This window comes from Portunus trituberculatus, chromosome 37, assembly GCF_017591435.1.
Source record: "Portunus trituberculatus isolate SZX2019 chromosome 37, ASM1759143v1, whole genome shotgun sequence".
Taxonomy (NCBI): Eukaryota; Metazoa; Arthropoda; class Malacostraca; order Decapoda; family Portunidae; genus Portunus; species Portunus trituberculatus.
The window spans coordinates 21,335,551-21,348,530 of record NC_059291.1 but is presented as its reverse complement, the minus strand read 5'-3'; the positions used below and the strand labels follow the sequence as shown (position 1 = coordinate 21,348,530).

Genomic DNA, 12,980 nt, shown 5'->3' with positions numbered 1-12,980 from the left:
CACTATTTGGTCTGTGGGGCTGAATGCACAGTTTTTATGGGGGAAATGTACCAAGTGGTGCCATTCTCTCAAGCAAACTCATTTAACCTTGTCTTTGGGGGTGACCCACCGTGGTTGGTGACAGTCCCACCCCCCCCACCCTTCACTTTTTCAAACATCACCACCAACAAAATATTTTCACATTTCTCTATTTTCACAAAAAATCCTATCCAAAAACACAAACACATGGATATCATGAGCACAGGAAGAAGGTAGGCGCTGCTATCTGTTAAGAACGGAGGGTGAAGCTGGACTATATAAGCATTTTAATAATATATGTATGTATAAGTGCTATGTTTTATATAAAAGTTATGTTCATTTTACGTACAAAACTGATTACGAGACTGACCTGTTAGGAACAGAGGGTGAAGCTGGACTGAGTATGAGATTGTAAGTTCCCATGGCCCAGTCCCTTGGGAGTACTCTTGGATCCTCTCCCTCTCCAAAGTATTGTCAGTTGTCACAATATGACTGGTATGAATGTAATTAAGGAGGATTTGATTGACATTATTTCATTGATGGAAGACATTTTTCCGAACAGCTCAGTTCTCTCTTGGCTGACTGGAGTGAAAAATTTGTGTTTTAATTTCTACTTGAGTAGCATTTGAATTTGATATTTTTAAATCACACCTTGACAACCTTCTCTCTCTCTCTCTCTCTCTCTCTCTCTCTCTCTCTCTCTCTCTCTCTCTCTCTCTCTCTCTCTCTCTCTCTCTCTCTCTCTCTCTCTCTCTCTCTCTCTCTCTCTCTCTCTCTCCATCAGACTGTCAGACTTCCATCTGTGTCTGTATGTCTGTGATATCACACGTGCCTCGTAGTTACATTATAAGCTTAATAATAATTAACTTAATATTAAGTGTCACCGGCACTACACCATGTTATTCTACGCTCAGTGTTGAAATAAAAGTTCATTGTTATTTAAGAAGTATACATTGATAAAGATTTGTCTTGCCAAGAATAGATTAATTAAAGATATATCTTCCTGTGCGGCGTAATGGCCAATTCCTTTGTAGTACAGTGGCATTCATAGCAAGCATTTAATGACTGCCTGAAGGACCTTGTTGAGATGACAAAGGAGGGAAAGAAGACAGAATTGTCAGGGTCAGAGTAGACTACTCTCCATAGATTATGGACTTGTCTTCTTTATCTAATAAGCCCCACTCCACCTGCTTATCCTCTGTCTCTTACTTTCCCTGTGTTTCTATATAAATTGGTGTGTTTTTAAAATTCTCCTAACTTTGTTCCACATCATCGTTGAAGTAAAATCAAGGAATGTTCTCTATAGAAAAGTCTTTCCCATCTTAAGTGTGGCATGTGAGTAGGGAAGTGTGTCACTACTGACTCACCAAGTGCCGATACCTCTCAAAATGCACCTTGCATTATGCACTCTTACCAGTGGTCTTCAAACTTTTTTAATGTCGTCCACCTCTAGTGGTGATTAAGTAGAAGCTGTCCACCCCACCCCGAAAAATTCTCACGAAAAATCTCACGTTTTTAATATTTAAAATCTATGTTTCATATCTCATTTCTATGACTATGTAATATGTAGTATGTACTTTAAGAAATATAAGAGAGAGAGAAAGACAGGATCTCATCCACCCAGTAGTCTACCCCTAGACAGCTGTCCACCCCTCACTTAATCTCGTCCACTATAAGGTGGACTGTCCACCCAGGTTGAATAGCACTGCTATAGACTATTGTCCTGCTGCAAGCTTGCCATATGGTCACCCTCACAGCCAATCTTAAGGTAGTAATTTGTAACAGGAACAAGTACTTCTTGCAGGAAATACTTTAGAGAGAGAGAGAGAGAGAGAACAGATGAATGAGAGGTTTGGAGAAGTGGCTATGCTGTTACTTTTTGGCTGCAATCTGAGGACACAATTTGCTCATCATGTCATCTAAAAGTAGAAAACCTAACCCACTTCATGCTAAATTCCCATCAGTTAAAGAAAGAAAGAAAGAAAATTTCAGATCTCTAAAGACTACTAAATGAAGACAAAAATCAAGTGATTGGGGAGTTTTTTCTTGTTTATCTACTTTCGTCAACCAGACTCTCTCTCTCTCTCTCTCTCTCTCTCTCTCTCTCTCTCTCTCTCTCTCTCTCTCTCTCTCTCTCTCTCTCTCTCTCTCTCTCTCTCTCTCTCTCTCTCTCTCTCTCTCCTCCCCTCCTCCTCCTCCTCCTCCTCCTCCTCCTCCTCCTCCTCCTCCTCCTCCTCCTCCTCCTCCTCCTCCTCCTCCTCCTCCTCCTCCTCCTCCTCCTCCTCCTCCTCCTCCTCCTCCTCCTCCTCCTCCTCCTCCTCCTCCTCCTCCTCCTCCTCCTCCTCCTCCTCCTCCTCCTCCTCCTCCTCCTCCTCCTCCTCCTCCTCCTCCTCCTCCTCCTCCTCCTCCTCCTCCTCCTCCTCCTCCTCCTCCTCCTCCTCCTCCTCCTCCTCCTCCTCCTCCTCCTCCTCCTCCTCCTCCTCCTCCTCCTCCTCCTCCTCCTCCTCCTCCTCCTCCTCCTCCTCCTCCTCCTCCTCCTCCTCCTCCTCCTCCTCCTCCTCCTCCTCCTCCTCCTCCTCCTCCTCCTCCTCCTCCTCCTCCTCCTCCTCCTCCTCCTCCTCCTCCTCCTCCTCCTCCTCCTCCTCCTCCTCCTCCTCCTCCTCCTCCTCCTCCTCCTCCTCCTCCTCCTCCTCCTCCTCCTCCTCCTCCTCCTCCTCCTCCTCCTCCTCCTCCTCCTCCTCCTCCTCCTCCTCCTCCTCCCAATGTTCAGTTTTGGTCACCGTATTACAAAAAAAATATCGAGAAATTAGAAAAAATACAATGCAGATTAACAAAAATTATCCCAAGGCTGCGGAATAAATCCTACGAGGAACGTCTAAAGGAATTAAATTTATTTTCTCTTGAGAAGCGGAGAGTAAGAGACGACCTTATCATGCTTTTCAAAATTTTTAATGGGTTCACAAATTTGAATATTCAAAAATACGTATGGAATGGTCTGCCATCAAATGTTGTCAACTCAGGTACTATCGAAACATTCAAAGTTCACCTCGATAAATACTTTGAATCTAATCCCCGGTTGTTGCTATTCTTTTCCGAATAACTTGCGCTTTTTCTTTTATCTCCCGGGCCTCTGATCGTGGTTTAAATTGCCCGTTAGTTTGAATTACTCTCACCCTCCATACATGACACAGATAGCTTGGAGTGAACGGTCACTACTTTTTTGATCTGTGAAGGGCTGTGGATAGTCAAGAGCCCTGACAGTAAGTGACCATCATGGGGATTTAAGGTACCAGGGGTCACCGCTGCAGGTGGTAACCATACAGTGTGTGACACCCTTTAAAGGAAAGTGCACTTTTACAGTGGTTGTACAGAGCTGGGGCCTGATTGACTGCTACCTCTCTTGAAAGCGCCGGCAAGGCTGCCGCACCACCTTTTTGACTCCACACTGTGTTTACATACATACTATACTACACTGTGTACATGCACAGATAGTCCAGAGTGAAAGGTCACCACTACTACTCTCGACCTGTGACGGGCTGTGTTTGGAGAGGGCCTTGTCAACCATTGATCATCATCGGAAACTAAGTACCAGGGATCAATGTTGCAAGGGGTTATCAGCGTACGGCGTCCCTACAGGGAAAGTATGCTATCTCAGTGGATTGAACGGAGCTGGGGCCTGATTGACTGCTGCCTCCCTAGAAAGCGCCAGGCAAGGTTGCCACACCACCCATTCAACATACACACTGTGCATCCACGTACACAATGCACACACAACATGACATTTACCAGGCATTAACACTTTCCCCCACAAACACAAGTAGTCAGACGTAGATTACATATTTCCTTTTCACTCTCTACTAAAATTCCATGTGATTTTTTAATATCACATGGTTTTGCCTTTTTTCCTGCCAGCCTCAGCTGCAGGGAGGGGTGGGTGGTGAGGAGCCTTCTGCTTTACTGTCCTGTCTCTATCACTGGTAGTTAGTAGATAGTCTCCATAAACAGCCTAGTAAGGACCTAAGGGTCTATTGCTGTTTGTCTTCCTTTGTTTTCCTCCTCCTCCTCCTCCTCCTCCTCCTTCTCCTCCTCCTCCTCCTCCTCCTCCTTCTCCTTCTCCTTCTCTCCTCCTCCTCCTCCTCCTCCTCCTCCTCCTCCTCCTCCTCCTCCTCCTCCTGCTCTGTGTGGCAGTGTCATTATCCTCGCTTACCCAATTACCCAACAACATGAAAAAAAAAATGCATAACTAGCAATTCACACCAGCAGGCCAAGGGTCCAACAATGTCAGGACCCCAATTCACCAAGAGTGTCACCATGAGTGATCCCCACTGGCAAGCAGTCGCCCCTCTCCACCTTATGACGGGTTTTGTAAATCGTAGATGAGCAAAAGGAGTTTCAATAGTATCTAGCGTGCAGGAGTAGATAAACACAAACCTTTTTGGCTTGTTTATCATGTCATGTTATTCATCCATGGAGACTTGTGGGAACTATGGATTCGTAGAAAAAAATGCCATTATTGTAAAAAAATTGTTTCGTATCTGACCAGTTTATTATTGAGCTAAGTTCATTACTGCGGAGTCTGTTATCGTGAGGTACCACTGTATTATATTAACTTTCCTCATAATTGCATTGTTCATAATGTGACAGTCTTATACCAGATTGTATATGAGTCATAGTTTCTTCACTAATAGTTGTGGTAAGCCTTTCCTCTTGAGTTGTTTCTGATGTAATCCTTGCCCATGCTAAACATTTCAACTACACTTAACCCTCGACTATCGCGCCCAATTGGGGCCGAAATAGCCGCGCCATAGCCGAAAACGCAATAGCTGAATTGATCTTGGCGTGAAGGCGGTTTTGGCCAATGAGCGCTCAGATATCCCATGACTTCATGGCTGGGTGCGTGATAGCAGGCATCTGAGGTCGCGATAATGAAATCTTAGCAGCTTTTCATGGGTGCATGATAGCAATAAAACACGATAGCCGAAGTCGCGATAGCCGGGTTGACTGTAATTAAGATAAAGCAAAATCCCCATAAACTTTTTGCAATGCTTCAATGATTTTTTTTTCTTTTTTATGCAGGATGAGAAACTGGCTAAGGGCAAAAAAAATTGGGAAAATAAAAAAAAAAAAAGGCCCACTGGGTTTCCAGTTTCTCCAGCTTGTTAAGAAATTTCATGTTAGGTGTTATTTCAAAGGTGTTCACTATATGGCAAGAAAACAACTAAAAGTTTCATCTCTTCAAACCATTAGGTCTCAGATGCTTGTTTAATGTTTTATTGTCTTCAGTATCTCATACAATAAAGTGTAATATTTTTCTGCATTGCATTGTAAAATTTCATTTAATAGAATAATGATAAAGAAATATTCTTTTTACAGATGCAGGATGTGAATGACATAATTTCAAACTGTGCCTCTCCCCACTGGGGTGACCGAAAGGAAGGCCTGGTAGCTCTAAGGATATTTCTCCAGGGTTCCCACATGCTCACTGGCTCCGAGCTACGGAGAGTCACAGAAATCTTTACCAAAATGTTTATGGATGCCCAAACCAAGGTGTTCACCATGTTCCTAGACACGCTCATGGATCTGATCATGGTGCACAAGGCAGACCTTGGAGACTGGCTCTATGTGCTCCTCACACGGCTGCTCAATAAATTGGGATCAGATCTCCTTGGATCAGTGCAGACCAAAATTCACAAAACCTTAGATTTAGTGAGGTAAGTAACCAATATATTGTGTTTTCAGGCATTCTGTATTGAATGCTTCCATCATATTGTCAACCTGTCAGAATTTGAACATTTGCATTTATTGGTTTAAGCAATAGAAAGTTTTTTCCTTCACACTCATCTCCATGATTATACTTCCTTGTCATCTTTTCTCTATTAATAACTTAGATGGGAAGCTGGATATCACTAGTATTATAGGCAGTGGGGCTTACTTATGATATTGCCTGCACTCACTCCAACCTTTATTCCATAGATTGTTTTTATATTAACTGAATTAAAAGAAGCAGTTGGTTGTTATTCCCTGGGAATATTACATTAACATGAATAGATGACAGTATTCCTTACTCATAAAATAAGTTGATAGCATTGACAAAATTATTGATTTTGTATTTTTCTTAATCTTTTTCCATAGTGTACAAAACTATAATTGAAGATATTTGCTATAAAACAAGTTTGTGTTGATAATTTCCTTAGAGTGTAGATTATACGAGTAGCTTATTGATTTATATTGTTTTGTTCTCTTTTTTTTTTTCAGAGATTCATTCCCCTGTGATCAACAGTTCATTGTTATCATGCGGTTCTTAGTGGATCAAACTCAAACTCCAAACTGTAAAGTGAAGGTGGCAACTCTAACTTACCTTAAGTGTTTAGTGGATGTTATGGAACTAGGAGACCTGACTGCCTCCCCTGACACACCTGTGGCCTTGGCAAAAATCTTAACTTGGACAGCAGACCAGAAATTCCTTGAGATTAGAAGAGCAGCATCTGCAGCCTTCATTGCCATGTTCAACTGTAATATGACAGAATTTACAGCTCTTCTACAGCAGCTTCCTCCTGCATGTCAAAGTACTGCATCACAAATAATACAGACACATTTGAAGAGAGTGTCCAGTCTTGATGCTTCTCCCTCCTCCTTGCCTCCACGAACTCCTCCCAGCTCAGGGGGTACTCCAGTGCTGCAGAGTCCAAATACTTCACTTCCTCGCTCCCACCGACCTGCAAGATATAATACCATTGATTTTGATGATACTGAAAATCTTAACCCAGAAGAAGTTTACAGGCAAGTAGAAAAATTTATGTAACCTTTGTTTTTTATTACATTTCTATCTGCTTACTCATGTACATTGTAAATAGACAAACTTCTAGAATTTCTTAATTTGCTGAAAGATAGGCATGAGTAGTTAAGTAAGTAACTGATCTCCATTGTGTTGGTATTGTGAAGTGCTGCGGAGAGTGTGTGGGGACCGTTCAGTCACGTACCTCCATGCTCAGTGAGGAGACAGCAAGGAGGAAGGAGCAGAGTAGTGAATACAAGGTTGAGCTCTTTTCTTACATTTCCCTCCTCCTGTTGCTTGCACTATATGGTTTATCCTTATTGCCACATTCTGTTGTTGGTGTTTTATCTCCAGTGGTTCAGTTTGATAAATAGCTATTGTTTCCATTCTTCAGAGTGGAAGTATGAAGAGTTAACATCTTTCTTTTTCAAGAAAAGAAAACACTACTGTGGGTTAATAGAAAGTGTTATTTTGTTGATGTAAATGCTATCCTAACTAAAAGGCAAGATGTTAATTAGATAAGCTCTTATTTATTTACATTAAATGTCATATGCAAAACTATATTTAATAGTTATAGTTTGCACAGAACCATGCAAAATGTAAAAATGCTCAGTGCTGCCGGTTGTCATCTTAACCCCCAGTTCCTGCATTGAGCTGGGTAAGGGGTACAGGATGATAAGAGTAAGGTAAACATTCCTTAGTGAGTGTCCTCTTTTCCACTCATAATTTATTCATTTCTCTTTGTCCCATGTGCCCCATACCCTGACATGGGTTATGACTTCCACAGCATCACTGACACAGCATGATGCTTCATAACATGTCATGGTTTGGGGTCAATCCAGTGGTTTTGAAGTTCAAAAGCAGTACATTTCTTTGCCTTTAACTTATTTATATAAATTTTTATCCTGTAGTATATTAAAGGTGGTCTACACTCTTAGTTTCCTACATACTTTCTTAAAAGGTACTGCATTGGCCTTTTTCCATTGGAAATAAGTGAACTTTAAATTTTCTTTGCCGTGAGTGTTTACTCTCATTTTTATTTATATTGTTATTTTTTTGTGGGTGTACAGTTCAGTAACTGCATCAGTAATTTTGTCATTGACTTGGTTGTGACTAGTTTATATCAAATCAGTTACCAGTGTTTATAGTTTCATCTCATTTTCAGAAGTTTGAAGCGCACAACAGCAGAGATCCAGAACTATAGTTTTGATCTTGAAAGTTTAGAAAAGCACAGAGACTCCACATCACAGGTATTTGCAATTCAATTTTTGTTTATACATGGTTTTTTTTTAAAGAATATTACATCTGTTTATTGGAAAAGATACTTGGAGACAAATGTATTATTTGTCATTCTTTTCCATGTAAAGGATTCTCATTAGATCACTTTTCTCTTGTGTTAACAATAATTTCTGGTTGTATGTTTGTCATCTAGATTATGTTTTCAGTGAATAACTTTAGATTGTAGGTGCCTATTGATCTGAGTGTATACATGTGCATGTGGCACCTCTTCTTGGCTGCCATCCCCTGTAGAGGTGAAATCAGGCTAATATCTACGTAATGATATAGGTGGTTTTACTATTTAGCTATGTCTCTTGTTATAGTGTTTAGCTTTTTTATTTTCTGACACCTCATTCTGTCATGAAACATCCCATAATGGATGATCAGTGGAACAACCTCAACCTTTTTTTTTTTTTTTTTTTTTTTTTTTTTTTGAGAGAGAGAGAGAGGGCCAACTAAGGGCAAAAAAATATTTAATAAAAAAAGGCCCACTTGGGTGCTGGTTCTCTAGAAAATAGAAAAGTGTTAGCCAAAATTAGGAAGAAGATGTCTTGATACCTCCCTCTTAAAAGAAGACAAGTCGTAGGAAGGCAGAAATATGGAAGCAGGTAGGTAGTTCCAGAGTTTACCAGTGAAAGGTATGAATGATTGAGAGTACTGGTTAACTCTTGCACTGGAGAGTTGGACAGAATAGGGATGAGAGGAAGAAAAAGGCCTTGTGCAGCGAGGCCACAGGAGGAGGGGAGGCATGCAGTTAGCAAGATCAGTAGACCAGTTAGCATGAAAAAAGCGATAAAAGATGGAAACAGATGTAACATTTCGGTGGTAAGAAAGAGGCTGAAGACAGTCAGTCAAAGGAGGGGAGTTGATGAGACAAAAAGCTTTTGATTCCACCCTACCAAATACAACTGTGACATGCAAAGAGTACTCCATACAAGGGTGGATAAGGCCCTTGTACAGAATACAGTAATCAGTTGGAGGGGCGAGAAAAACTGACGGAGACGCCTCAGAACACCTAACTTCATAGAAGCTATTTTAGCAAGAGATGAGATGTGAAGCTTCCAGTTAAGATTATGAGCAAAGGACAGACCAAGGATATTTAGTGTGGAAGAGGGAGACAGTTGAGTGTCATTGAAGAAGAGGGGATAGTTGTCTGGAAGGTTGTGTCGAGTTAATAGATGGAGGAATTTAATTTTTGAGGCATTGAAAACTACTAGATTTTCTCTGCCCCAATCAAAAATCTTAGAAAGATCAGAAGTCAGTCGTTCTGTGGTGTCCCTGTGTGATCTGTTGACTTTTTGAAGGGTTAGTCGTCACTGAAAGGACATGGAGAGATGTAGGGTGGTATCGTCAGTGTAGGAGTGGACAAGGTAAGAAGTTTGGTTAAGAAAGTCATTAATGAATAATAGAAAGAGAGTGGGTGACAGGACACAACCCTGAGGAACACCACTGTTAATAGATTTAAGAGAAGAACAGTGGCCATCTACCACAGCAGCAATAGAATGGTCAGAAAGGAAACTTGAGATAAAGTTGCAGAGAGAAGGATAGAAGCTGTAGGAGGGCAGTTTTGAAATCAAAGCTTTGTGCCAGGCTCTATCAAAAGCTTTTGATATGTCTAATGCGACAGTAAAAGTTTCACCAAAATCTCTAAAAGAGGATGACCCAGACTCAGTAAGGAACGCCAAAAGATTACCAATAGAGTGCCTTGAAGGAAGCCATACTGGCGATCAGGTAGAAGATTGTAAAGTGACCTGTTTAAGAATCTTCCTATTCAGGATAGATTAAAAGACTTTATTTAGATAAGCAAGAGATTAAAGCTATAGGATGGTAGTTTGAGGGATTAAAATGGTCACCCTTTTTAGGAACAGGCTGAATGTAGGCAGACTTCCAGCAAGATGGAAAGGAAGAAGTCAATAGACATATATGAAATTAGGCCAGGCAAGGTGCAAGCATGGAAGCACAGTTTTTAAGAACAATAGGATCCATCAGGTCCATAAGCCTTCTAAGGGTTTAGGCCAGTGAGGGCATGGAAAACATCATTATGAAAAATTTTAATTCCAGGCATGAAATAGTCAGAGGGAGGAGGAGAGAGAGGAACAAGCCCATAACCATCCAAGGTGGGGTTTTTAGCAAAGGTTTGAGAGAAGAGTTCAACTTTAGAAATAGATGAGATGTCAGTGGTGCCATCAGGATGAAGTAAAGGAAGGAAAGATGAAGAAGTAAAGTTATTGGAGATATTTTTGGCCAGATGCCAGAAGTCATGAGGGGAGTTAAATTTTGAAAGATTTTGACATTTTCTATTTATGAAGGAGTGTTTGGCAAGTTGAACAACAGACTTGGCATGATTCCAGGCAGAAATATAAAGTGTATGAGATTCAGGAGATGGAAGGCTCAAGTACCTTTTGTGGGCAACCTCTCTATCATGTATAGCACGAGAACAGGCTGTATTAAACCAAGGTTTAGAAGGTTTAGGTTAAGAAAAAGAATAAGGAATGTATGCCTCCATGCCGACACTATCACCTCTGTTATGCGTTCAGCACACAGAGATGGGTCTCTGACACGGAAACAGTAATCATTCCAGGGAAAATCAGCATAATACCTTCTCAGGTCCCCCCAACTGGCAGAGACAAAATGCCAGAGGCACCTCCGCTTAGTGGGATCCTGAGGAGGTATAGGAGATATAGGACAAGATACAGAAATGAGATTGTGGTTGGAGGACCCCAACAGAGAAGATAGGGTAACAGCATAAGCAGAAGAGTTAGAAGTAAAGAAAAGATAAAAAATGTTGGGTGTATCTCCAAGACGGTCAGGAATACGAGTAGGGTGTTGCACCAGTTGCTCTAGGTCATGGAGGACAGCAAAGTTGAAGTCAAGTTCACCAGGATGCTCAGTGAAGGGAGAGGAAAACCAAAGCTGGTGAACATTGAAATCTCCAAGGATGGAGATCTCCGTGAAAGGGTAGAGAGACAGAATGTGCTCCACTTTGCGAGTTAAAAAGTCAAAGAATTTACTATAGTCAGAGGAGTTAGGGGAGAGATAGACAGCACAGATAAATTTAGATAGAGAGTGACTATTGAGTTGAAGCCAGATGGTGGAAAACTTGGAAGATTCAATAGCGTGGGTACGAGAGACTCAACATCCAGCTTTGGAGCAAAAATGAGGATAGAGGAAGTAGGAGGGAACAGAGAAGGGGCTACTGTCATTTGCCTCAGACAGCTGTGTTTTGGTGAGGAAAAAGAAGGTGAGGTTTAGTAGAGGAGAGGTGGTGTTCTACAGCTTAAAAAATAGATCTAAGACCAGAAATGTTGCAGAAGTTAATGAAGAATAAGTCGATAGAGGTGTCAAGACATTTTGGGTCGTCACCGGGAGAGCAGTCAGAGTTGGGCTTGGGTTTTGAAACATTTATAAGTAATTGTTATTGAATTTTTTACTTGAAATTTTAAGATTATCAGCCTCAGGTTGTCTTTGATATGTATGAATATGAATGTGATAGAGTAATGACGTCTTGACTTCATGACGTCATGTATAGAGTTGCATTCAAATGTTGTGCAGGCCTTATTTCAGGTTTTAAAAATGTACTTTGGCATGGACATACCTGAAAGATGCATAAGGAAAGTTAGAGAACATTTTTTTTTATTTCTTCATAAATCATGAAATATGTCGTCATCAAAACAGCATGAAAAGTTGTTACTTTGCCTCACTAAAAACTTTCTAATCACTTTAGGGAAAAACTGGTCTGATAAAACATTTCCCCAATCCTTGTCAATAAGTACACCAAGTTTCAAGGCAAAATAAAATGGTTGATTTGGGTTTTTATCAAAATTATTAGATTTATTATATGTTGTGTGTTGATCTATAGAAAAACTGTACTCAAAGAATGATCAGATTATTCCTATATTTAATACTTAATTTTGAGAGTTATTTACCTTGTGATGACACTGTCAGAATTCCTAGCTCTGGTTCTTTGTGCCTTTGTTGGTAGAATTAGCTCACTGGTGGGTGTCCTAAGAATGCTATTTCATAGAATTATGGTTTATTTTAACTGTTAGTAGGCACCTTCCTTGTTCTCTATGAGGCAATCTTCTCCAAGTAGATTTTTTGGTCTTAATCAAGATCAGCACTCCCAGGTATGTACATTTCTCCCTCTGCTTTCCTCTTCTACTCCTCTTTATTCATTTTTCTAATTTCCTTTTCCTTTATTTCATATTTCTTAGCATCTGTTATCAAAAGAGATCCTTTTCTTGTCTCTTCTTTCCAAAATCTTCTTCCTTGCCATGCCAAATGCCTCAGCTTCATGTTTTCTCCTCTTTTCTATTTTAATTAATCTCTTCCCTCACCTTTTCATGTATTTCCTCTTTTCTTTTTCATCTCTTGCTTCTTCTTTAGCTGCTGTAGCCTATTTTGTTTATTCACCATGTTGCAGTAGAAAGATCAACAAAGGAAAAACATAAGAGAGCCTGCAAGCAGGAGTGCAACATAACCTCTCCCTTCGCCTTTATCTGTCCCATTGCGGTGCTGTATGGCATGGCAGGAAGCAGGCGAGTGATTTGAGGGGTGGAGCCTCATCACAGACTAATATTAATGGTTAAATGACTAGGAAAAACAGGCAATCTACCACAATGCTGAGAGTTTTTATTTCGCCATGCCTACCTCGTGCTGTATGCCATTCATGTCCCTTTAAACGCATATACCCATGATTCATATACCATATGAATTCTGAATATTTTTCTGCATAAGGAGGCAGTGCCGTATTGGATAAGGTGGTGAGTGTTGGATTGGGCAGACATCCACGCGTAGGTTCAAATCCCACCACATACCACCTTGAAACTATGCCATTTGTAAAGTGGTGTACTTTTTTTTTTTTTTTTTATGTATGGGAGAGGGCCAGTCAAGGGCAAAAAAAAGAAAA

General features: G+C 40.8%; 1 protein-coding gene across 3 annotated transcripts in view; it reads left to right on the top strand.

Annotated features, from left to right (window-relative positions):
• Positions 1-12,980, top strand: part of LOC123514387 (CLIP-associating protein 2-like) — a 60,076-nt gene that overhangs the window by 16,762 nt on the left and 30,334 nt on the right. For all 3 annotated transcript variants that reach the window (XM_045272287.1, XM_045272286.1, XM_045272285.1), the window contains exons 2-4: positions 5,392-5,729; positions 6,274-6,798; positions 7,959-8,043. In XM_045272287.1, the coding sequence (XP_045128222.1) occupies positions 5,392-5,729; positions 6,274-6,798; positions 7,959-8,043 (948 nt within the window). The remainder of the gene's footprint in view (positions 1-5,391; positions 5,730-6,273; positions 6,799-7,958; positions 8,044-12,980) is intronic.